At 44.1% G+C, this 26,201-nt stretch overlaps 1 protein-coding gene across 1 annotated transcript in view; it reads right to left on the bottom strand.

The window, feature by feature from the left end:
• INTS9 (integrator complex subunit 9) overlaps positions 1-26,201 on the bottom strand; it is an 88,097-nt gene that overhangs the window by 21,273 nt on the left and 40,623 nt on the right. The window contains exons 4-8 of the mRNA XM_037042206.1: positions 25,267-25,329; positions 21,089-21,228; positions 19,176-19,262; positions 4,268-4,388; positions 3,359-3,493 (exon numbers count right to left, since the gene is read on the bottom strand). Of these exons, the coding sequence (XP_036898101.1) occupies positions 3,359-3,493; positions 4,268-4,388; positions 19,176-19,262; positions 21,089-21,228; positions 25,267-25,329 (546 nt within the window). The remainder of the gene's footprint in view (positions 1-3,358; positions 3,494-4,267; positions 4,389-19,175; positions 19,263-21,088; positions 21,229-25,266; positions 25,330-26,201) is intronic.

Raw genomic sequence — 26,201 nt, 5'->3', positions numbered from 1 at the left:
GCAGACTCAGAAAAAACGTTTGTTAAGGTACAAAGTCTCTATTTGATTTTTAAAAATTAGAAAATTAAGACTGGAGGAGAAGCTCCTTAAGTTGATAAATACAACCATACAGTAAGCATGTAGTTAGAAGAAACTACAAAAGCATTTCCTTTACAACCTGGTACAAGACAAGGATCATCACTTCTGCTGACCTGGGACTAGAGAGCCTACTTGCAAGACGGGAAAAAGAAGTAAAAGATACAAAGACTGGAAGAGAAGGGACAAAACTGGTACTTCTTTGCAGATATGGTCATCAGCCAGTAAATACCAGAATCAATCAGAGAATTCAGCATGGGTGCGGAATATCAGATAATTAATTAAGAAAATTAATGCCGAGGCCCTGGGCTCAGTCAAGGCTGGTTATCTTCCTCTCCTACCTGGGGTGCTGCACTCTCTTTGGCCTCATGTCCTCCAACTCCCCAAACGTTTTTTTTTTTCAGGACTATTCTCCCACCTTCCACTGTCTATCGATAAGTGTTCCCAGCAGCTTCGTCTTTCTCCCTCAGCCCTTCATTTATATGCTTTCGAAACCTGAAGACTCTCCAACTTGTCTCCAGGCTTGTGTGCACATCCGTGTTCCAGCTGTTTCTCTCAAACTCCTATTCATCACACCAGTAACCCTTTCCAAAGCCAACACCCCGGCCAACTCCTCCTCGTCAACGGGATTAGTGCCACTACAACCAATCTCAAGGTTGTCTAGGTGTGAAATCTTTGACTTGTATTCTTCTTTCCCTGGAGACGGTGAGCATTCAGTACATACTTGTTGAATGGCAGAACTGCCAACGTTTTCTTTAACTTATCTCTCCATTGCTACCACCTCGGGTTTAGTCAAAGCCTTACCCCCTGGGCTGATCAGATCACCAGAGCAGCCCGCCCTACTCTCCCTCTGGCTGCTGGGGGCTCCGCTCACGTCACATGGACCAGTGCTGGCCTTTTCCCAACAAGTCTGAGGCACCACGGCCACAGCGGTGTGCAAACAGCTGTTCACAATCCACAGACACGTGCGTGTGCCTGTATTCCGGCAAAACACGATTTACATTAACAGGTATGGGGTTCCAATTTGGTCCATGGACCAGAGTTTGCTGACCTCTGAAGCAGACTATGAAGTTTTCTCAAACCCAAACTTTTCTTATCCCTGCTAATTTAATATAGAATCCAATTATCTGGGTAAAAGAAAACCTAATTTATTTTCTTTTTTTTACATACAATACTGATTGCCAGGTAAGAATTAAAATTAATTACTTAAGTATGTTGCTCATTACTTTCAAAACCTTATTTTCTCTTTAAATTTATGAACCTCGTAAGAATAATTTACTGGAAATGACATCAATGGTCCTGTAAAGGCTTTGATGTAAGCAGGACAAATAGGAAGACTTGGCAGCCAAGTAATCTTTCTGTCTTTCGTGGAGGAATAGATCAGGAATGATAGAAGCTGCCAATAAAAAATTTGATTCAATGAAGCTGATTAAGATGACATTGATGGGCTTTTGATTTCAGTAAACGGGAAAGGCCCAGAATTCTGCTAGCTATAGGGAAAAATTACAACTTGTCCCCCTAGACCTTGAGATGAAACTTAATGATAAAAGAAGGAATACGAACCAACGCAGAGCGGCAGCCCAGGGGCACCCTATGGCTCTAGACCCCAGCAGCCATTCTTTTCCCAACAGTGAAACGGGCCCTGCACTTCCCCAGGTTACCGCCAGGCAGCCGCCCACCCACCGTCTACAACGATACCCCACTGGCCTTTACAAACACGGGAAGCACCAAGATTTTAAAAAGAATATTAAACTCTACAAATACCTAGGATGGAATAAATAATACATTTATAACAATTTTTATGTACTTAGATTCTCACCAAAATGACTATTTTTTTTAAAGTTGAGTCTTTTTTTTAAAAAGATGTATTTATTTTGAGAGAGGAGAAGGAAAGAGAAAGAGAAGGATAGAAACATCAATGTGTGGTTGCGTCTCATGTGCCCCCCACTGAGGACCTGGTCTGCAACCCAGGCATGTGCCCTGACTGGAAATGGAACCAGTGACCCTCTGATTTGCTGGCCCACACTCAATCCACTGACCTACGCCAGCCAGGGCCAAAATGACTGTTAAATGACCAACTTAAAATCTTCCAAAAGCTCCTCTCTACACGTTACAATAGAATCCATTGGTCTTGGTAGACAGTCTACCAAGTGCTACATGACCTGGCCTCTCTGCTAATCTCTCAGACACCTCTGCTGACGAAGCCGTTTGCGCACTGAGTGCGCTGCAGTCAAAACGGTCTATCCCTGCTCTGCGAACACGCCCCTGTCCCTGCACTGGGGGCCCTTCACTGGTGGGGTCTCTGTGAAGGCGTGCCTTCACAGCCCGGTGTGGCTCACTGCTTCAGACCTTGGTTCCAATGAGAGCTCCCTCTGAAGCTTTCTTGGACCAGCCGATCTGAACTAGTCTCTAACCCTCTACACATAACCCCACTTAGTTGGCTTCAGTAATTATACCACAGTGAAATTACCTTGTTCATTTATTGTCTGCATACCATCCTCTCTCCACATGGCAATGGAGCTCAGATCCCTGAGTGAGGACTTTGCCTGCGGGTCACCCCTGACTCTCTAACACCTGGAGGGACTCCTGGCACAGAGTAGGCCCTTAGTAAATGGTAAGTAGTTAATGGCTGCTGAATAAACAGGGGTCTGTCTCTCTCCTACGCCAGGCTGTGATCATTAGAATTGGGAAATCTCAAAACCTTAGAGGTGACCCTGGAGGCAGCAGGGTCTTACCGAGGAAGCTGAGATTTAAATGTCGGGACACAAGTAACCTCACGTTGCTGAAGAGTATCTGCAGAACATGAGGCTCCAGGCCAGCAAGCCCAGTACGCTCTAGAGACCTGCTGCACCACACGACACCTGTGGTCCACGATAACGTACCAGACGGCCACAAATTTATTAAGAAGATAGGTCTCATGTTAAATGCTTTACTACAATTTTTAAGAGTGTCTACAGAAACAAAAATTAGGAATATTAAAAACCTTCTGATGGGCCCTGGCTGGTACAGCTCAGTGGATTGAGCGTGGGCCTGTGAACCACACGATCGTGGTTCGATTCCTAGTCAGGGCACATGCCTGGGTTGCAGGCCAGTTCCCAGCAGGGGACGCACAAGAGGTAATCATACATTAATATTTCTCTCCCTCTCTCCTTCCCTCTAAAGATAAATAAATAAAATCTTAAAAAAAAAACAAAAAGAAAACTGCTGATGGTACTCTGTGGATAAATTCTGAATTTGGGTTAAATAACCAAAAAGCTGAGTTGTTGAGCGAGAGTTTAGTTACCTGGGGATGTGTGGTGAGCAGGGAGGACCCCGAGACGTACGACACTTTCTCGTAATGGGACTGAATGATCCAGTTGGAGCTCCCCAGGGCGTAGCCGGAGCTCAGAGGGGTCACCTGGACGGCACCAAAAAGCTCCTGGAGAGGAACCACAGTGAGAGGGAGCGTGAACTTCCAGCAGTGCCGTCTGTTGTGCCGACACATTTGCAGGAGAAAACAACAGAAATATCCTCCTCCACTTAGAAACGATTTCAAAGGAAACGAGAGCGTTTGAAGTAAAACAGCAGCAGAGACCCTGTGGCAGACACAGCAAGCAGTTCGAGAGTTGCTGCTGTTACCTCTCTGAGAGTTCCAGCTCATCCGCACGTGACCAGGCACTCAGGCCTCACTCATCAAAAGGCAGAGATGGTATGTTACCAAATAAACCAAAGAGACAATACTTCAGTTTTCTTTTTCTTTTCAGGTTAGGTGTTACTCTCATGGCTGTTGTGTACTCAGTGGCTCTGGGCACAAGTTGACAGAAATGGGAACCTGGCCACTGCCAGATCAGAGCTCAAGTTATACTTGCCAAATTGTCTCTTTTATGCTCTCTGTTTTCTATTTCACTTGTCCGAAGTCTGTAGAATAGCATCCACTATTCTAAAGTGAAAAGAAGGAGATGGCTTTGTCTTGACTGGCCAATCGAATGCTAGCTAGTGATGGGAATGAATGTAGCTGTTAGGAAAGGGCACCAGTAAGAACCTGGGAGGGACAGAGGAAGGCGGCAGACACTGTTCTGTCTTTTCAACGTGTCCTGGTACAAGGTTCTTAGTGATCAAATGGCTCATAAAAGGGAACTCTGGGATCCTACCAAAAAACAACAATATGAACCGGAAGCATTCATTAGTCACTTAAAATCACATCAACACTCACAATTTTCTGAGAATATCCCACCAGCTGGATTTTACTGAGGGCAGAGTTCACCTCTTGCATGGTGTAGCATCTTCTCCAGGTCGACACTTCCACGGCATCCTTGAGAGGCGATGGCAGCAGCCTGTGAATGCATCACAATGTCGATTCTTTGTGTTACAGAGATTCCTTCACTTTGCCCTTTTTATCTAAGTTGTCTAACATATCAGCACATAACTGCTCACAGTATTCGTCTGTAACTGTTTTTGACTCTGGGGGTCATCCTGTCCCCACTGTCATTTCTGGCTCTAGTAGTCTGAGTGTTCTCCTTCTCTTTGTTTTCTATTGGTCCATCTCACTCAAGGTTTGTTAGTCTTATTGATCTTTTCAAAGAACCAATTTTTGGTTCATTAATTTTTCTCTACTGTTTTCTTATTCTTTGTTTACCCAGCACATAACTGGATCTTTTTATTTTTAATCTGGTCTGATAATCTGTTATTTGATTGAATGTTTAAGCCACTTACATTTAATATTATTATTAATATAGATGGCTTATGTCTGCTAATTTTTATTTCCTATATGCCACATCTTTTTCTCCTCTATTCATCTTTTACCATTTTTTAAAATAGTAACTGAATATTTTCTGATGTAGCCTTTTAACTTCTTTCATGACTTTTTCACTTTTTTAAAAGTTATTTATTTCCTTAGTGGTTGTTCTAGGGCTTACCATATCCATCTTAATATAGAGCATTTCTTTCTTTTTTAAAAAAAAAATATTTTATTTATTTATTTTCAGAGAGAGGAGAAGGGAAGGAGAGAGGGAGAGAAATATCAATGTGTGGTTGCCTCTCATGTGTCCTCCACTGGGAACTGGCCTGCAACCCAGGCATGTGCCCTGACTGGGAATCGAACCGCGATCCTTTGCTTCACAGGCCCGTGCTCAATCCACTGAGCTATGCCAGCCAGGGCTTAATATAGAGCATTTCTATATGACATCTCACATTCTCTTCCCGTTCACAAAAAGATAAATGAAATAAACTTTACTCACGGGGCTGCATATAGAAATGAGGTGGGGTGAAAACAAATGAGGCATAAAACATGACCTGTGATCTTTCAGACCTGCCTGAGGAGCATCCATTCAAACAAGCAAACAAACAAAATGTGTCATCAGAAACCCATTTCATCATTCACCCTAACGTCGTCAGGGACAGACCTGCACAGTGACTTCTCTGAGATGCTTAGTGCGACACAGGGGAAGGGACCCGGTGAACTGAACGTGTGCAGCATGAGCTCTGCTCTCACCTGAGATTTCACTGAACACTAACAGTGAAGGGCTTCACACATCGCCCCTCAAGACAAAGAAAAGGAGAGAAGAGACAACAGCAACAGCATTTTGGGAAGTAGAAAGGAGGACAAATGATAATGGACTTAGACACAGGAAAATTCAATTCAAGTAACTTAATTTACACTGCAGAACCCACAGAAAGCTCAGCACTTGGAATCAATAGGTACCTATGGAAATGAAGTTGAAGGTGGACCTAAAAATAAAAGGATTTGTTGAAAAAAACTGATTAAGAAATAGAACCTTCAGGTTCTCCTCGCCTACTTCACACAGTTCAGTAATCGTGCCTCCCGCCCCTGGCCCCCAAGGCAGGTCTCAGAGGTTCTTCTCTGGGGAGAGTGAAATTGAGAGTCTGGACAAGGGGAAGCCATCAACAACCAAAGGAAGCTTTTTTCAGCAAAAGTTTACATGCTGCCAGCAACAATGTTCTCATCACACAGCTCCCGAAACACTCAGGCAGGCTTACACCCTCCAGGGTAGGAGACTGGGCAACTTCCTCTGGAAAATTTGATCAGCACCAAGGAAAATTCAACCCACAGATACTGACACCGAGGGTTTCACAATGCGGCCGCCCCACCAGATTATGTTCTGACAAAGTCTGGAATTCAACCACACCTGCTCACAGCACACGGACACGCCAACCAGTTTTTACTGCCTGACTCGTAAACGTGCCCCAAACCAAGGGTCTCCATGCATTTGAGGCAAGTGTCTAACGAGATAAAGGCCAAAACAAATGGAGGGAAAGGGAGGAGAGGAAACAAGAGAACACACATTAAGCAGCTAGAATATTACTATCCTTAGAGAGATAAATAAAACAGGGCACCTGGGAAATGAGGAGACAGTTCAACCACAAAAGGTGAGGCCTTAAGAAAATAAAAAGAGCACTGGAAATAACAATGTGACAGCAAACAGGTGATGGAAGCGTGCCAACAAAGCATGTCAAGATTTTAAAACAAGGTAAAAACATTAAAAGTTATACAAGATGTGAAAGACCCACATAAATGAAAAAATCAGAAGAGCTTAAAAATAAAGTGAAAACTCACTAAAACGTTAGAAATCTTAAAAATCAGAAATGAAGATTAAACTGATACACAAAAGTGAAGACACACACATTGAAGACAATGCTGTTAAGTAAAATATAGGAAAGAAAAAAACACTAAAAAGAAATGAGACAAGAAGGATTTGAAAGAAAGTGGCAATGTGGCCTGAAGACAGGTGAGAAGCTGTAACATAGAGACAACCGGAATCTCTAGTAGAAAGCCAAGCAAGGCAACAGAACAAATACTGCAAACCATCATCGCTAAACTAAAAAGAGGCTTGAAACTCTATTCTAAAAAATCACGCTGCACACCTGGCAATACCAACGCCAAAACTAACACCAGATATTTTCTGGGAAAACATTTAGATTGTATAAGAAACAAATAAAACTTTGGGTGTACAGGTAGCCCTGGCTGGTGTAGCTCAGTAGATTGAGGGCGGGCCTGCGAACCACAGGATCGCGGTTCGATTCCCTGTCAGGGTACATGCCTGGGTTGCAGGCCAGTTCCCAGTAGGGGACTCACGAAAAGCAACCATACATTGATGTTTCTCTCCCTCTCTCCTTCCCTTCCCCTCTAAAGATAATAAAATCTTTAAAAAACAAAACAAAACAAAGCAAAACTTTGGGTGTATAGGCAAAAAGAGAAAATGACTTACAAGAAAAAAATTAGATGCTATCAGAATTTTCAACAGTAATATTTTTACTAGAAGAAAACACACTAACATATTTAAGACACTTGAGGAAAGAAAATGCAATCCAAGAACTGCACATCTAGGAAAACTGACTTCAAGGTCATATAGCACAGATAAACAAACAAATAAGACTTGCAAGAACTTGGGGTACACTGCTCTTGCAATTCCATCTGAGATCTTTTGAAGAATGAGATTCAGACCATCAAAATAATGATAGATGTATCAACAATACAAGTGTTGGTAGTGAGCATCGAATATATAGTTACTTATAGAAGACCGAGTGAAGGTTGGAAGGAAGAGAGGGTAACATGTAATGCTGTACGGTCTGACAATATACAAGGTCTGTCCGGAAAAAGTCCAACCGTTGATAATATAAGGAAAACAGTTTGCATGGCATTGATGTAACTTGACAACCAAGAAGAGTGGACTGGAATGTACATGAATGAACAATGATGACTTCCTGCGGTAGTCCGTGTGGGTGGTAGATGCCATTGAGTGAGCATGTGTCCTGTGTGGCCATCACATTCAAAATGACTGAGCAGGTAGATCAATGAATCTGTGTCAGATTTTGTGTTACATTTGCACATTCCTCCGTGAAAACTATATGGGTGATTCAGAAGCCTGCAGCTATGAGCAACTGGTGATCAGCAGTTTTATCAGGACAATGTGCCTGCTGGCGTATCATGTCTCATGTAGAGCTTTTGGGTCAAACATCAGTCACCTGGGTGACTGAATCCCCCTACACCCAGATTTGGCGTCCTACGACTTCTGTCTTGTTCTAAAACTAAAATCACCTTTGACAGGGACGAGATTTCAGACCATCCGTGAGATTCAGGTAAATGAGACAGGGCAGCTTGATGGTGACTGGGAGAATGTGTGAGGTCCCCAGGTGCCTATGTGTATCTTGTATCTTGTATCTTCCTCAATAAATGCTTCAGTTTTTCATAGTACGTGGCTGGATGCTTTCTGAACAGACCTTGTATAGTAAAAGTATATTTTTTAAAAAGGAAGAAAATATATATGATCTGTCTCCCAATAAGGCCTATAAATAATGACCAATTCAAAAGCAAAGAACATTGTTAGCAATCAGAATGGGAGCTAAAAACTTCATTTCCCACTAAAAGAATCCAGAGTTTCTTGGAGAAATGGAAGATTCCAGATTTAGGGCAGGGAACGTCCAGGAGGACTTTTAAACATCCTGCTACACCAGACTACAAAGGTCATACTGAAAGGACAGATGACTTGAGGATGCACTGCACTGCCCGAAGCTTGAAATTTGGCCATGGGTTGGAGTCCACGCCACGTGTCTGAAGAGTGGGCTGTGATGAGCCTGGGGCACGTGGAGGGCTTCTGAGTTACTGGCAATCTCTTGCTCCTTGACCTGTCTAGTATTTGTAAGGTAGTATTTGTAAGGTAGTATTTGTAAGGGTGGCTGCTGTATAATATTTTATTATATATATATATATACATATATAAATTTTGTGGTTTTTTGTTATCTGCATTGTATAACAGAAAAGCTAATATAAAAAAGAGAAACTTATGCCAAAATAAAAAATATGATAGTAAAAATAAAAAACTCATAGTAAGGTTGGGAGATAAAGTTAAAAGAATATCCCAGACGAGACAACAACAACAACAACAACAAAAAAAAAAAAGAGAGAGAGAGAGAGAAAGAGGAGACAAAAATGTGAGTGCCAGTCCAGGGGGTTCACCTTCTAAATAATAAGAGTTGCAGAAAAAACATACAAAAAAGAAGAAAACTTTAACAATAGCAAGAAAAAAACATTTTAAAACCAGAACTGAGTTCTTGATTTTCTAGATTGGGGGTCAGCACACCCTTCTCTAAAGAGCCAGATATGTGAAGCTCTGCAGACCACACGCAGTCTCCGTCAGGTTATTCAGCGTGGCCATGTGGTTCTGCAGACCACACGCAGTCTCCGTCAGGTTATTCAGCGTGGCCATGTGGTGCCCCAGACCATGCAAATGAGTGACTGTGCCAATGAAACTCCGTAAAGACAGGGGCAGGCCGGTCTGGCCCACAAAACAGGGGCTTGGTCCCAGCTGCCACCCCTGTTCTAAATTGAAAAGGCTCTCTAAGTACTCAGCATATGAATGAAAACTGTCCTTTTGGAAGACACTGCCGACTTCAAGAGCAAAGAGAAGAATCTAAGTTTCCACAGAGGAATCAACAGGATACGCATAAAAAACGTACACTCAATAGCGCTGGACTTTTCAACAGCATTTCTAGGAGCTAGAAGAAAATAGAGCTTCAAAATTCAAAAAAAAAATCACATCTTATCTGCATTTATAGCAGCGTGTGAGATAAGTTACCTCCCAAGTGTGCTTTCTCAGGAAGTTATTGGAGGATGTGCCCTGCAAATGAAGGTGTAAACAAGAAAGGAAAAGAGAAAGGGCCCAGAAAGCAGAGCTGCTAGCAGAAGAAAGCGGAGCAGAAATCCTCAGGATGATGGGGAAGATAATCCTGACCTGAAGGCGGTGCAGCAGGCTCGAGAGCAGCTGACATCAGACTTGGGGACCAGGGAGAAAGCTCTGGGAGAGGGTTTCTAAGGAGATAAAACAGTTAGAATCCTGAGTCTGAACATACTGAGGACAGACTTCTGTAAGTGTGGGAGAGGTCAGAAATGAATTAGCAGTAAGCACTTAGAAATCTATGCAAATGAGCCAATGAGATAATTACCAACTCAAGGGGAAACAAAAAGTTGTACAGAAAGAAAAAAATCACCCTAATAAATGTTATATGGCCTTGAATTGCACTTATGCATGCATTATAAGGTAAACACTAGAGATTTAGCCAAAATAGCATATAGATTATGTTGTTCCAATTCCCTTTACCTCTGTTTCTCCAGCAAACAAAGATCAACAAGCCTTCTCTTTACCTTCTATACAAACACATGTAGGTTTTCTTTTCACTCATCCGGCCTATGTAAATGGATTGCTCTAGGCTTACTTAGCTCTGACGGTGGCCACAGCATTTAAGCCCTGTAAGGGATATAACAGGCACAGCATAAAGGTCTCTCCACTCATAAGGAGCTTAGGTCTAAGGAAAATTTCGTAATACAAGGCAATAAATGAGATGTCAAAAGCTATGAGCCATCCTTGACTGTATACTCGCCTTCCCTCACAGAAGGGCCTAAAGAATGTATTAAAAATGCAAATCTTGGCCCTGGCTGGTGTAGCTCAGTGGATTGAGTGCGGGCCTGCGAAGCAGACGATTGTGGTTCAATTCCCAATCAGGGCACATGCCGGGGTTGCAGGCCAGTTCTGGCAGGGGCCAGTTCCCAGCAGGGATGCACGAGAAGCAATCATACATTGATGTTTCTCTTCCTCTCTCCTTCCCTTCCCCTCTAAAGATAAATAAATAAATATTTTTTTAAAAAATGCAAATCTTATTACACACGTACACTCCTCCAATTTAATGGCTTGCCATTACATTACATTCAGGATAAAATCCAAGGCTCTTAGCATGACTTTTCTAAGTTCCTTTTTTCTCTAGGTCCTGCCTCAGCTGTATTCCATATACAGTTAGTCTTTCTGTGACAGGGTAGTTAGAAGCTAGAAAAAGGCCTGGGCAAATGGAAGAGGGAAACTGAGGCAAGAAAATTAAACAAGGCTAGGCAATCTGAACAACCTGCACCCAGCTAGTGAATTGCAAGACCTTATCTGCCCCAACCAAGGTCACCTAAGAGCAAATGGTTCCTACCTCTCCCCCCTGAGCAGAGAATGCACAGCTCACATCTCCCTGGTTGGGAGAGAGGGGACAGAGACCCAGGGCATGCCATTTGCGCAGCCAAACCCGAGGACGATGAAGTCAGGGGAACAAATAACAAAGACCGGATTAGAGCCAGAGGACCCAAGACAAAAGGAAAATGGAAAAGCAGACCAAAGAACCACCTCCATTCCCCCTACACGCTCACTCTGATGCACTTGGGAAGCTAAGGAATACTCTGCCCAAAGCCTCCCCTATGACTCTCACCTGCAGGAGAGAAAGGCCCTCAAGACACAGACCCTGGGCGGCTGGTTCTGGGGCAGGCCCATGCCCCTCGCTGGGCATGGTCTTTTTATTTCTGCTGAGCCTCTAAGGGCCCCCAGGAGACGTGCACCCAGGGGAGTGGTGGGCAGTGGCAGCTTGTCCCGGGATGAGCCTACTGGCAGGGGACAAGGCTACTGCTTGTTCTTTTCCTTCCGTGTCCCTGTACCTCTCCGCCAACCTCGTTGAGGAAGGAAAAGTTGCTCTCAGAGGCGCTGTGCTATAAAGAGAAAAAACAGGCCTCTTTCTCTCGGTTACCTTGTGGCCTCGGGCCTCAGTTTCCTCATTGGTAAGACAGAGAGAGTATAGCCTTCCTTTCCGAGCTGTTCTGTGAAGGGTAAACGATACAACGCTTGTGCCTGGCACAGAACGGATGCTCAAAAGGGTGGCTTCCAAGCCCCTCCAATACACAAGCCTTCACAGCCCCAGGAGCACATGCATCGTCCAACATTACTGTAGGGAACTCCCACCCAGTGTGAATTACTTAGATGAGAAACAATGACTATGAACCTGACTGGCCCAGGCACTTCTTCAGAGGGTCTCAGGAAAGAACCCAAGCTACTCCCCTGCTTTAGCCCCTCCTTTAAGTTCCTCAGGACTAGAGAATTCCATGGTTGGAGCCTCCCGGGGCTGCCCTTCATAAAAATAAAGGCTTCTCACATTGGGCTGAGGAGGAGCATAAGGGTTCCTTAACTTTACACCAGAGCTGAGAGGCCACTGTGGGAGCAGCTAGACAGACAGTGGGAAGCATGGTAAGTAACACTTGCAATCCAACCACCTCTCTCAACCAAGTGAATTTGCTTCGCGTTGCCCTCAGCACTGCCACGGCCCTGCAACTGAGCCACCTGAGAGGCTGAGCTAAGCGAGCCACACGCAAGGCCGGGTAAGACCTGCTCTCTGCACTGCCTGTCCCATCCCTTGACAGCTTTCTTGTCATTACCCAAAGTACCACCTGGGCTCCACCTTCTTCCCTTGGTGGCCCTTCCAGCATCTTCGCCCCTTCCTACCTAGGACAATGTTCTTCGAAAATGAAGCAGATTAAAATCTGGAACAGTCTGTCTCAAGAGGAGGAATTTGGTTACTTTAATGTTTCCACTCTCTGCTGGAGATTAAACAATCATCTATTTAGCCTCCAGAGTAAGCTCGCAAATGATCTAAGCCCTTGGTAATGGAAAGGGGGAAGACAGAAAATTCAGGCATGTTTCAGCGTGGATCTTTCCCCATTTTCTCTTTTCAAGATAGATGGCACAGAAACCATAAACTCATGTTTCACAGAAACTGAAGAAAGCATTTGTTTGTACACAAGCCGCCCTCATGACTTTTGGTAACCAGTTTAGTAGAACACTGTTGGAAGGAGTCTTGTCAAATGCAGTAACAAAAACAACATCTCCTTACCCCATTATACTATTCACGTAGTAGTGTCTTTCAAACATTTGTGTCCTCAGCACTGAGTACAGTGCCCCACACAGAGACACTCAAAAGACACAATGTCCTTTACCTGTTACAGCTCAGGAAAGGTAAGCAGCAGTGAGTCAATGGTTAACAAGTCCAAATGAAAGCACACCAGTAAGTCTGGGCAGAAGTGCGCCCCAGGACGGTGTGCAAGGTGGTGACAACGGCAGGGAGCCGCCGACCAGTGAGCTGGACGAGGGGGGCTAAGCAGGTCCCAACAACTGTGGTCCAGTCAGAACTGCTCAATTTAGGGTTTGGGGCAGGTGCCTCCTGACACACAGTTCCCCATGATCCCACCTCTGTATTCACCCTGTGTCAGCCCCGTCCCTGAGTACGGCCTGCATCTACTGGCTTGCTGCGGGATGTCACCCCCAAGACCAGGTGATGAAAGACTGACTTCCACCTTGCCCACACTTTCGGTTGGGCCCTCTTGTCAGCTTTGGTTTAATCAGTTATCGTGTTGTGAGATGCTCTGCAGCGAGGACCACGTTGGCAAGGGCCTGAGGGAGGCTCGAGTCTGGTGGCCTTGAGGAACTCGGTCAAGAAGGGGTCCTCCCCAGGGCAGCTTGTGGTCCCTGTGGCCTGTGGGAGACCCAGTGCTATTAATGCATTACATTGCTTTCTGGGACCTGTCCTAGTGCAGGGGCAGTGTCTCGATCCCCGAAGCCCGAGCGTCTCTCAGGTCTCCTCAATGGCACTCTCACGGACTCTGACTGTACGCAACTTGTGCAGAGGGCTGGTGCTCCTGCCCAATCTCACGCTGATTTCCGCGTCTTCTTCCATGTGTTGCAATATTGAGCAATTTACTTTTCTCCCCTCCATGTTTCCAAAATGAGGGTAAAATACTTCCCTCACAAACTGTTCTGAGCACTACAGTAAATAAATAATAAAACATATAAATAAATAAATAAATATATATGGTATCTAGTAATACTAATTCTTCAGTTCTTTGGGTGAAACTTACACCTTTCAGATCTAAAACTACTTATTTCCACCTCTCTATTTAGAAATGTCTGGAAGGTTTTCTTTTTCACATATGTTTGGTGACAGAATTTTCACAAATAAGCAATTTGGGTAAATTTTCTATCAGCTACACGAAAGATTTAAACGAAGAATTAGTCAAATGTATTGTTGGTGTTTTCAGAAGTTTCATTCTGGTTTTGTATAATGCAGTATTTCGGTTCTTTTTTCTCCTTCCTGGTGTGTAATGGCTGATTTTAACCATGCCGGTTACCTCTCAATCAAGCCCTTCTACCATGTCTTGACCCACTCTGCTCCTGTCTCTTAGACTAATCCTTGTCCTCATTCAAACCCTATTCAACCTGCCAAGCCCAGCCTAAGCCTTGCCACTTGGAACCTAATCTTTGCTTGATAAACTCCTTGAGTACCAGGACTTCTTACACTTTTGGGGGCATCTTTCTACAAAATTACTATAATGCCAGGTACTTGGTAGTTAATCAACACATACGTTGGAAGTTCTCTGAATTCCATACTAATACTGACAAACTGCTTTTGCTAATACCTCTTTTTACTCTGTTGAGATAGTTAGTCCCTTGGCCATTCCTTCCCTCTATCCCCTCACATGCCGTAACTCAGCATTCCCTACACTCTCCTTGCACTCACTCGCGACAGGACCGCACAGAGGCATTTAGAGCCATCAGGGTGATTGGCTGATAAGTTGGATACGGAAATACAGTGGGAGCAAGTTCTGTTTTTTCTGGCTTTCTAATTCATCCAAGTCAAGTTCTCAGAGTCTAAATGTTTCATAAGTACTTTCCAAAATATTTCATTGTTTTGTTTCGTTCTTATTACACTTGAGTGCTTAACAAACATCTTTCCCCTGCGCCCTGACATCACGCCAGAGCTTTGCTGCCTCCCCTCCACCCACCAGCACAAGCAGCACCAGGTCACGCTTTTGTGAAAAAGGAAGACTTTAAAGTCCACTGGGACCACTTAGAAGCTCATAAACACAACAGTGGTTGGGCTTTTTCTAAGTGATGAATGAACGAAACACAAAGCAAATATTAGAGAAAAATACAAAGAACATAGGAGCAGAAAAGTTGTTTTCCTATTTACAGGGAACTGCTTACCACAGACGCTGCTGTGGTGGAGTGACGCTGTGTTAGCAGAGGGATAATCTAGACAGCTTACTACATGTGGGGCTTCAATATCACGCGTTTAATATTAACCTGAAACTAGATTATAACCCAGGAGTTTTGTTTAAGATCAATTTATCTCTGCAGAGGATGAAGGAAATTGTTTAGGCTACCACAGAGTAACAGAAACAATTCCTGAGAGCACCTAAATTATCTCTGCTTTAATTCTCACTAATGCTCATGAAAAAACCCCTCTTTATCTATAATTTAATCTTGTAAGTGGACTTGCTGACCAAAACAGAGCATCCTAGAGAAACGAACCATTCTAAATTCTGAAGCCAGGCAGAGGTCTCAGTAGAATGTGATTAAATGGGATTTCTGTTCGTTACTCAGTACCCTCAGAGTTTGGTCAGCCTCAGCTGGCCCCTCAGAGGCGAGTCCACTCTGAGTGAAGCGCAGGGGTTCAGTTCGGGGTGGCCAGACTGAAGAACGGGCTGTGACGGCTCCATCAGAGCACCGCCACCCCAGGGTCTGCTTCAGGGGCCTCTCCCTTGGACGTCTTTGGAAAACCTAACATAAGTGAACCTAGAGATCACTTAAACTTAGTGCTTTGATTTGACAGAACAGGAGACTGAGTGCTGGGATCTGAATGACAATACTGAAAAACTAGAAGCAAAGGAGGCATTAGAGAAAGGTTTCAGAGTCTTGAGTTTGGATGGTGAACATAGAATATAATATACTGATGACGTACTGTAGAATTGTACATTTGAAACCTATTTAATTTTATTAAGAAATTGCCCTGGCTGGTGTAGCTCAGTGGATTGAGCACGGGCCTGCGAACCAGAGGATCGCGGTTCGATTCCCAGTCAGGGCACATGCTTGGGTTGCAGGCCGGTTCCCTGCAGGCCAACTCCCAGCAGGGGACGCACGAAAGGCAACCATACATTGATGTTTCTCTTCCTCTCTCCTTCCCTTCCCCTCTAAAGATAAATAAATAAAATATTTAAAAAAAAATTTAAAAATATATAGAAAAATAGAGAGAAATAAAACCTTCTCTTCTACTATGCTACTTGCTCTCATCAGGAAGGGCAGAGTCTAAAGACGAGCTAGGCTGTGGGGAGGCAGGTATGTTCCGGTAACTGAGAGGGAGCCACGTGAGCCGAGTGTGTTACCAAAGAGGACTAGGACACGGGTGTTTCCTGAGCACCTTCTCTGTGCCAGGCACCATAAAAAGACTTTACTCATATGAACTCATTTAATCCTCCCAATAACCCTGTGAAATTGCTAACAATATGTAAATGAGAAAACAGCCTAGAAATTAAATTGCTGCAGCTACTAAGAAGCAGATCTGAAGTTGAAACCCTAGTCTACTTGACCTCTAAGTCTTTCAGTTTTCTTCCTACTAGATAGTTAGGTCCAATAAATTCCTCTCTTAATACCCGACTACAAGCATATTATAGTTGAGGAAGAACTACAATTACATGTTTGCTTGCTCTTTTCTATCTCCTATGAGGCATGAACCCAGCTGAGTAGTGAAACCTGCCATAACATTTCAGCTAGAAATACATCAACGCATAATTCCTTAATGCCTGGGAGGACTAACAATATTCTTTTAATTCTAATTGTTGTTCAAGTAGTTTTCTGCCTTTTACTCCCAACCCAGCCCACCCCCCAGCCCTCCCCATCTCCTTCCCATTTCCACCCCCCACCGTTTTTGTCCACATGCCCTTTATATTTGTAACAATATTCTTAACTAGAATTGCAGATTTCTGGTCTTATACAAAAAAAAAAAAAAAAAAAAAGCCTTGCCCTGGATGGTGTGACTCAGTGGACTGAGCACCAGACTGCGAAGCAAAGGGTCACTGGTTTACTTCCCTGCCAGGCACATGCCTGGGTTGCAGGCCAGGTCCCCAGTCGGGGTGTATGGAAGAGGCAAACACACTTTGATGTTTCTCTCCCTCTTTCTCCCTCTCTTCCCCTTTCTCTAAAAATAAATAAATAAAACCTTAAAAAAAAGAATGTTAAAAAAAGTCAGTCTTAAAACCTAAACTCTGAAGTGGGTATGGAAAAGTCACAAATTCAAAAATTACAATGTAAGGGAGTCTACTTTTCCTACCCTTCAAAATCTTTTTTTCCCCCCAAGAAGAGTAAACTGCAATGTCAAAATGAGAAAGAAGGATGGTTAACTTCTAAATAAATCTCAGGAGAAGTGTCAACTGAGGCAGGGAGTCAGACAGCTGCCAAAGGAGCAAGAGTAATAGTTTTTTTGGTGTACATATGAATACTAAATCAAATGCTAATTCAAACCATGATTTAAGGGAAATGACTTAAGGGAATTTGTCAAACTCTTCTGACCAATGAGTTGGTAAGATTTTAATTTATTGTTTTCTTTAGTGATGGTATATTGTTAGTAACTTAAGCTACTAAGATGCATTAATTCTTGGCACTTAATCAAGAGATCGCCTGCATATGGTTTAGTAGAAGTCAAAAATTGGGGGCTCAAACCTCAAAGCCAACTCATAGAGGTGTTTTTACCTGGACCACACAGGATTTTATTTTAATGTGTGAGCCAACATTTTAAAAAGATTTTTAAAAACGACACTTGAAACATCCAAATTTTGAGCTTCTCTTAAAAAAAAAAATAAAAAGGGAGATTTGGTGGTGACAGGCTCACACTCCCGCACGGCCACAACCGGCTGAGGCTGCCTGTCAGCTGCTCCTGGAGAGAGAGGTGAGGCCGAGGGCCCGCACTTCCCGGGTCCCCACCTCACTCTTACCTTCCCCATTCCCGGAGGCGTCTGCGTTTACGATGCCCACCACCTACCCTACGTTAGAGGAACCAGATACAGAGAGTGTAGGAATTAAAGAAAAAAAAAACAGACAAAGAGAAGACACAGCCCACATCACTTGGGAAAAATGTCCATGTTCCAGACAGCAAAAAGCAGTGATTCTCAGTACCGTCTGCCATAGTACTCTGGGCATTACACATCAACTGGCCGGTGAGAGAGAAATTTTAAAGTGACAAACATTTCAGCACATGTGTTGCCCACAGGAAGCACTTTTAGTATTCTGGCTCAAGGTTAAAATTCTATGTGAATATTTCAAAAGAACTCTTTTGTCTGATTGTCAAATACAAAACCACTCTTTAAACTCTTCCGCCACTTCTAATACATACACTGAGTTTGTCCAGGAAAAAAAAGACACAGCTTTCTTGGTCTGTCTGTCTAACACCTCAGCATATTTTTTCTAATAACTAGACTCTTTCTCTATCAATAAGTCTCATGCTCAAAAGCCAAAACAAGTTACGTGACCAGGATCAGAAGCACAGTCATGATATATGAGACAATGACATACGGTCTTCTCCAATAGTACAACCTATTATTGCTCCTTTACCAAGTTAGTTTTCAAGTCTCTAAATTTTGCCCACCAGGTGGCGACAGAGCAAAATCAAGATTTTTTTTTTCCAGCTAGCACCTTTTTGAAAAGGGAGATTTCCAAAGATTCTTAGAAAATAGCTTTCAGGACCCCTCCCTAGCCTTCTCCTCCTGCAAGTTCAGTCCCCCCCCCCTCACACAATGGCACTTCTTTTGTCAGCAGGTTATCTTGTATTTTATACAGAATGGGAGGCAAAGGAAAACTGCCAAGGACTCTGTCCAAGGTCACAGAAGAAAAGGCAAAATAAGGACTTGGAACTTCCTAAGACTTGGCCCAGGGTTTGGGAATCAGGAAACAGTGACCTTTGAACGTCATTTCTGGTGTGCCAAGATTATTTGTGGCAGAATATTATACAGGGTGTAAATTTAAAAGGAGGAAGTAAGGGAAGCCAAGGCATACATGTTCCATGGGGAAAGAAAACAAGGTCCTGAGGCTTCTAAGCAGGGGGATATAGATAAGTGGGTCTGATGTGGCCCGGGAAGCACGTGGGAAAGAAGGAAAAGGGGAAGAAGGCAGAGCAATGGCAGGGGGAAAAGGAGCTGAGAATGCTGCAAAATGAGGAGGGGAGCAGGGCCCTGTACTAAGCAGGTGGGTGGGCAGTTCAAGGAAACCATTTAAAGACTCAGACGTGTGTGTCCAGAAAACGTTTCCTAACATGAAGCCAGAGAGACAGACACCAACTGGGGATAGACTTAAACATAACCTTTTCAGGAAGTAGGAAAAAGAGCATCTTTAGCTCTAACAGTAAACGTATACATAACATAGAAAACAAATGAGGCTGGTAAAGCCGAAGGCTCTACTGTGAAGGACAGACAGGCCTTTGCTCACCGCTGAATATCCTTGTTCTTCCACAGGGAGGCAGACTGCGCTTTGGGCACCCTTTCAATGAAATTCACCAGCTCTTCCATGAGAAGCCTGGGTTTAAAGAAACAAAAAATAGTGATGAACACTCACACCGCACTCTAACACTGTAGCCAGGAGCAATGGGCTTGTCTGTCTCCCCTCCCCAGTCATCCTCGTCTTGGTTGCACACATAACTGTGGGCACTACTTTACATAAAGGTGAACACAGACCTCCCACTGAATTTCCATGTTAAAAATTCAGGACATAACACAGGCTGCTATGTTCCTGTCTCTAAACACTGAAACACACAGGCCCATGGCTTACTTCTCACTCTAAGATCTCTGCCTTTATGTAACCAAAAACGCAAAAAGGGAAAAAGTTAATTGACTGTGAAGTACCTGATGTTGGTGGCAGCAGATGGTGGGGGTAGGATATTAAAAAATGATAATATTAAGTGAACAATTTAAACTGGTAGAGTAAATTTTTCTTGAAGTGTGTTTTAGGGATTAACAAAATTCCACATGAAAGGACACTCTCAAGACTAACATTAAAAACCTAACCGCGGACCTGCAAAAGGGGGGGGGGCACGCAGATCCAGGAAGGGCTAGCACAGAATCACCCCACGGGTAGTGGTCTGCACGCTGGGGGACACGTGCTCCGGAGAACTCTCAGAACCCCGGTAACTACAGGATGACCAAAAAGCTAGAGACAGATTTTCAGCGCCTGGAAACCCCCTTCATAATCCAGTAGAGATGATCAATACTGACTTCAGTCCTCTCCCAATCAACGTGCAGCTGTGGCAAGCCATCCATTTACTGGCATTTGAATGCTGAACAACCTCACTTCCACTTACTGGTTTATTCCTAATACCATGCCCTGCTTTCATCTCGGAGGAGCAGGCGGAGTTCCTGCATTCTGAGATCTGGGATCCAGGCTCATTACCATTCTGGCTACAGCTCTCAGGAGAACAGTGCCTGTGTCCATCCTCACGCCTTCACTGTCGGACCAGAGTCCAATGTTTTCAGCGTATCCCTCCCTGAAACTGATTCATCAACTTTAATGCCTGTAATGCTTCTTCTTCAGATCCCTCGTGCTTTTCTGTAGGTAACGTGATTTGACACAAAGACAAGGACATGCTGTTTTTATCTGTGGCAATTCCATCCTGTTGGACTTCTGTAAGACCCTAGAACCTGTATCTTCAGTCTTGAGAGTTGCACGTTATACCACACTTGTTAGTTTGCTTCAACGCAATCCCTTTTTCTGGGGTAAGTGCCTGCACGTGATTTCCTTCTCACTAAGTGATGCTACCAGTACTGGCAGCAACGATGAAGGCTTGGGAGGGGCAGAGAAAGAGACAGCAGAGTGTTCTGAGTCAAAGGCAGACCTCAGCAACTCAGAGTTCTGAGTTTCATTCTAATATCAGAACAGGCAACTCACCAATCTAATTATCCTGTTATCTACAAGCTGTCTCCACTTATAGTCCACACTGATCCATAAAAGGGGGGACATTTTAAAAGCAGAGTTATAAAACTTCCTTTTTTCTTGAATATGCTATGTTCCTTTCTCCTGAAGCTCTCTGCTGTCCATGTTCGTGGCATCTTATTAAACATGACCTCCCCTAATTAGTATCATCTGCACAGAGGAGCTGTCGGGGGAACCCCTTCCAGTCTCAGTACAAAAAAAAAAGACAATGAAGACCAGACTACTGGCGGCATCAGTCTCCACGAGATTCCAGAGAACATCTGTTTTATATAGAGAACCATCTATTCACGCCTGTTCTCGGGGTCAGCTGCTCAGAAGGAAATAACAATCGTTGCCAGCACAACACTCTATTAACTAGTCACCGGAGAGGGAGGTTGGTCTCCAGCCACGTGCCAGTGGGAGAAGAATCGTCTTACCTGCCTATCTGAACAGTGGGCTCTGTGGCATACACCGTGCCTGTGAAACCAGTGTGCTCGGTGATGTAGGGCAGTGCCATCATGCAGTGGTAGTTAGAGATGAGGATCACATCTACCGTAGACAGATCTATTAGCTCGGTCTGGAAAGAAAGGAGAGGGAATGATATATCTCTCTTCAGAGCACATAGATCAACATGATGGGACTAAATGATGATGCTGTCAGAATGCAGAGTAGTTTTTGTGCTACAAAGTAATGATGGCGTTCCCGCAACACTTCTATTCTCATCTGAGGATGCTTCCTAATATTAACATTAAGTAACAGGACAAGACAGCTAACAATGAGAGTGCAACCAGTCCACCAGCAGCGCCCTGATTTTGCTAAACCAGAGTTCTGGGTTAGACATGTAAGGATAAATGACAGCACTTCAGCCACTGCCACCTGGCAAGTGAAACCAGGTGACATGAAGCAGGCAGAGCACAGGGTAAGCTGTGGGGGAGCTAGACCGTGACGCGCCGCTGCCACGGACGACAGGAGCAGAGGGAGCAGCACACAGGAACCCACTCTTCCGAAGTCAACTGTGGGAATCAGCTTCTATTTTAATTTTTTTAGAGGTAACATTTAAGCACTAGTGCTAGCTATAGAGACCTCCCCACCCCCACAAAAGAAAAGAAAGTAGTGACAGAGTCACAAAAGGAAATTACATTCCTTATTCCACCCGAGTCTTCACCCCATATCTACCCTTCCCCCTAGCAAGGTCACATGAAAACGGAAAAGACAGGTTGGCAGGTGAGGGAACAATGCTACTGTGTTTAGTAAATATGATGCAAATACTCTTACGATACAAATGCTCTTGAAGGGAAAGATTTTCCTGTAAACTTAAGTCTCCTGCCTCTTTCAGAGCTCAGTACTCTTTCTGCAATAAGCTTTCATGCCATGCCAGATGGAAAAAACCACTTCGTCCTCAGGACATCAAGGCACTTTATGACACCCCTCTGATGGCAGTCCCCATTCTGCGGGACAGCAACTCAAGTGTCTCCGAGGTGAAGACCCCTGCTGATTTATTGCTGCCCCTCCCCGCTGCGGGAGCCAGTAGACAGCAGGCCGTGGGCACTGTTGTTGGAGGAAGTGTGCTTGTCAGCGTCACCCACTGTGGGGAGAAGTGAGATGCTGTGCTTCAGAGACCTCCTCTCAGCCACCGAGTGCCGCACCGTGTGGAAGTTACCTCCGGAAAACTGCACGGCGCCCCCGGGACAGCACACGGTCCATAAGGAGGTCTTCTAGAACGGGTCGTTGAGCTAGTATGTCCCCCACAGAGAAGCGGCAAGGTGTCTGTGCCAGCTTTGCAAATGATAGAGGCAATGTACCATTTTGCTGTGGGTATTTTTTGGTTGAATGACTTTACATAGAAAAATAAGTTAATTTAATAAAGTTGCCAAGGCACAATCAGCTCCTGAGAACAGTGTGTATTAATACATTCGAGGTCAAAAGCTACTCACTGCCCAGAGCAATGGCAATCTGTGTGACTACAATGCTCAATGAGAACAATATTCAATCGACATCACCCCGAACCCCCCGTTATACCCTGCACTTCCCAGACAAGATCCTCATCATGAAAGGCCACATGGTGTTCCGCCGGTCCTGCCACACACCTCTCCCTCTAGGAGCCTTTCTAAACGGACAAGGAAGTGAAGGCAGGGTAGCAGAGTGATGGATCCGGAAGGAAACGGAAGGACAGCTGCAGAAACAGTGAAACTCAAAAGCTTCTCCACCTTTCCTCTCATGTACAGAAACTGGGTAGAAATACTTGAATTTCTCTTTAATATGTAAGAACACACAGAGTCTAGAATGATGAGAAATTTGGTGAGGGTAGCTGGAAGGAAAAAACAGACACACACACACACAGTCTGTATATATATCAACAGTGTCTACCCATTTTTTTCCTGAGAAATAAACTTCATATCCAAGCCATGTTTATATACTCACATTTATGTATTTACTTACAGACTTTCTACTCAGTGAAATCCAATAAAGACTATTTTCATTTCAAACTTCTAGTATACAGACACCTGGGTTCCGCAGACCAGGAGTTGGGTCAAAACTACCCTCACTTCCTGGCTGCTTACTCTACTGTCCTGGACCTTATATGCAGTCCGTGTGTAGACATCAGGGGACAGTTAGATGTTTAAGGGGTTGTACAAGAGTGTAAATGACAAATTCCGTGCAGTTGTCCAGGATCAGGTCCGCCTGACTCGCCCACCAGTTGGTGACGACGGCGGGACAGCAGTGAGTACCTCTCTCCCGATTCTCTGACTCTCCTATTTTTCCCAGTTGGTGACGACGGCGGGACAGCAGTGAGTACCTCTCTCCCGATTCTCTGACTCTCCTATTTTTCCTAATGGTACAATGCCTTGGTTCCACCTTAAAACAGTAATGACTGCTAACTTGTTATAACCTCAAGTTATGACAGAAGCTGAAAAAACATATACAGTTGTAGAACAGCAATTTTCAAAGTTTTCATCTCATGGCACACATAAACTAATTACTAAAATTCTGAGGCACACCAAAAACATACTTTTTGCCAATCTGACTAGACAGTATGTTGGATGGCTGTTGGGAGTTTCATATCTGACACTCTAGGGGAAAAGAGGTCAGTGCCCCCAACTAGTCAGGTACCGCACGTTCTAAAAATTCTTGCGGCGCATCTGTATGCCTGCAGCCACACACCAGCTGGAAACCGCTGCTCCTGAACCCTAAATATATCAATAATACCCCCTTAGCACACCCAAAGCTGATGTGTGACATGGCAAATGTCCACTTTCAAAGTTTAGTACTCTGTGGAACGAGTCACAAAGTCATCGGAACACCAATTCACACATCTGGCATCGTTGCCCATACACTGAAGGTTGTAGCAGTCAGCACCACAGGTAGAACACTGAAAATGAATGTAGCCTCTGGGATCAGGAGTTTTCGAACAGATGGGGAACTGCCCCACCGATTCCTAAGTGACGAATGAAAATGACAAGAAGAGTAATTGCAGGTATGGAGAGCTCAGGAGTCTCGGTAACTGTCTACCTTTACCCTTCCTTATTCTTAGTGCTTTACCTCCAAACTTCTCCCTTCTCAATTCCATGCCCTTCTTTGCTTCCTTATTCTTAGTGCTTTACCTCCAAACTTCTCCCTTCTCAATTCCATGCCCTTCTTTGCTTTCCTTCCTTTCTTTCACTCTGGTACCCCAAAGGGTACACACACACATACTTTAAAGGGAGAAAAATGTTCATCTACAGGCAAACAAAGAAAGTGTAGCTATGAAAAAAGAGAGAGGAAGAGAACAAAAAGTAGGGACATGACACTGTAAATTTCTTTTCTCTTCGGCACTGACTTGTGAAATACCTCCTACAGGCACCGTAATCCACTGGGTGCATGGGAAAAACAAGACGGTAGCTTCTCATTGATTTCCTCAGGAACCTGGACTAGCTACTGGCTTCCCCACCCTTCATCTGTCACTAAGAGCGCCACCTTGGGCACTCTGGGGATTAGGCCTGTCAGCTGAGATTAGTTTCTTTTAAAACTAATGGAAACTGAACTGTGTTTTCTATAAAGGATAAGACTGGCCCTGGACTCTTACAGCAAGTCATACTATGGTGATAGTGTGTACACGACAGATATCCATAACTCAGTTCAGAATCTGTGAGTGTCAAGCTATATTCGATATGATCTTTCAAGTCACCAGGGATTTTTACAGTTTATTGTACTGGCTGAATAACAGCAATTCCCAATTACCCACTCCAGGAAAAGTATGGCTAACCTAAGTCACAGGCATGATAATTATAACACTGAAGGCCTGAGTTATTTCTTTACCTGGCTCAAAACCGTGCCCCAGTACACGTGTCAGTGAGGATTACGCAAAGAGCTGGACGCAGGAAGCAGAGAGTGACAAATGATTATTAGACAACGTAAGAACTCCTAAATGATATTGGAGCTGTATAACAAACTGACTGGATTGTGAACCAATGTTACCCCAATAAATTCAATTTAAAAAAAAGCAAAGTGACTGGAATATCAGATTCATTTCAACTTGAAAACAGGGAGCTAGACCACTTAAAGTTATTGCTTGACTTCATTTTGAGAAATGACAAGATATGCTTTGTTTCTATAGTAGGATTCACTTTAATCTTACCTCTGGTAAGCAAAATTCAGGCACGGAATCCACAAATACGTGACCTGAGCACTCCTTGAGCTCCTGAAACAAGTGAAAAGAAAAAAGTCTAGGAAGAAACATCCAATAAATACATCAAAGAAATTTCACCCCCAAACCAAACTTTCTGTGAAGAATCACAGACTACTAGAGTTGGAGAGAAGCTAGAAGGTTATTCAGGCCAACTGTTTCCGGGTTAGGGTCAGGGAGGTTAGGTGTGTTACTCAGGATAAAAAATACTTGTAGGTGCTGATTCAGGACCTGAATGCATATTTCTTGATGTCTCTTCGAGAAAGCCATGGATGGACACATGCTGCTTCCACAGTTCATGATCCAGTGCTTCCTGAATCATAGTCATGCAGACCATACCAGCACCATCAGAATATAATGGAAGGCCAGTGGAAATCAGGATTCCTGGGCCCTAGGACATAAGGCGTCAGAAACTCAGGGGACGAGGTCACGGAACCTGTACTTTTAACAGGCACCTCCAGTGATTTGTTACACAGTTAGGTTAGGGGTCCTGGTCCTAGAGCCTCTTTCTCCTTCTGGCAAGGGCCAAGTCAGGAGGGAGATGAAGAGTAGAGAACAGGGATTAAATTATTCCCGCTCTCCATCATCTTCATGAATACATCTTGTCCTCGCAGAGCATACAATTTGTTTGGGACTATAAACCAAATGCAGTCATTCAAAAGAAGAAAGTATAGTACAACTTCCCACTCTGCCATCACCTACCACATTTGATAAGCCTGTCTTGGTCTGGATTCCCTCACAACAGACCCTGAGAAAAGGGCGAATGCAGTTACACAGAAGGTGCTGAAAAAGAGGAGGCGGTTGGGCAAGTGACAAAGGGAAAGGAAGACAGCTGACAAGGGATGAGCCACCCACCACTGTGGGCAAGTGGGATTTCACCCATGGGG

Source organism: Sturnira hondurensis, unplaced genomic scaffold, assembly GCF_014824575.4.
Source record: "Sturnira hondurensis isolate 20B ecotype Veracruz unplaced genomic scaffold, ASM1482457v3 Scaffold0003693, whole genome shotgun sequence".
Classification (NCBI taxonomy): Eukaryota; Metazoa; Chordata; class Mammalia; order Chiroptera; family Phyllostomidae; genus Sturnira; species Sturnira hondurensis.
Note: the sequence above shows the minus strand (reverse complement) of the source record. Positions and strands in the feature narration are given on the sequence as shown.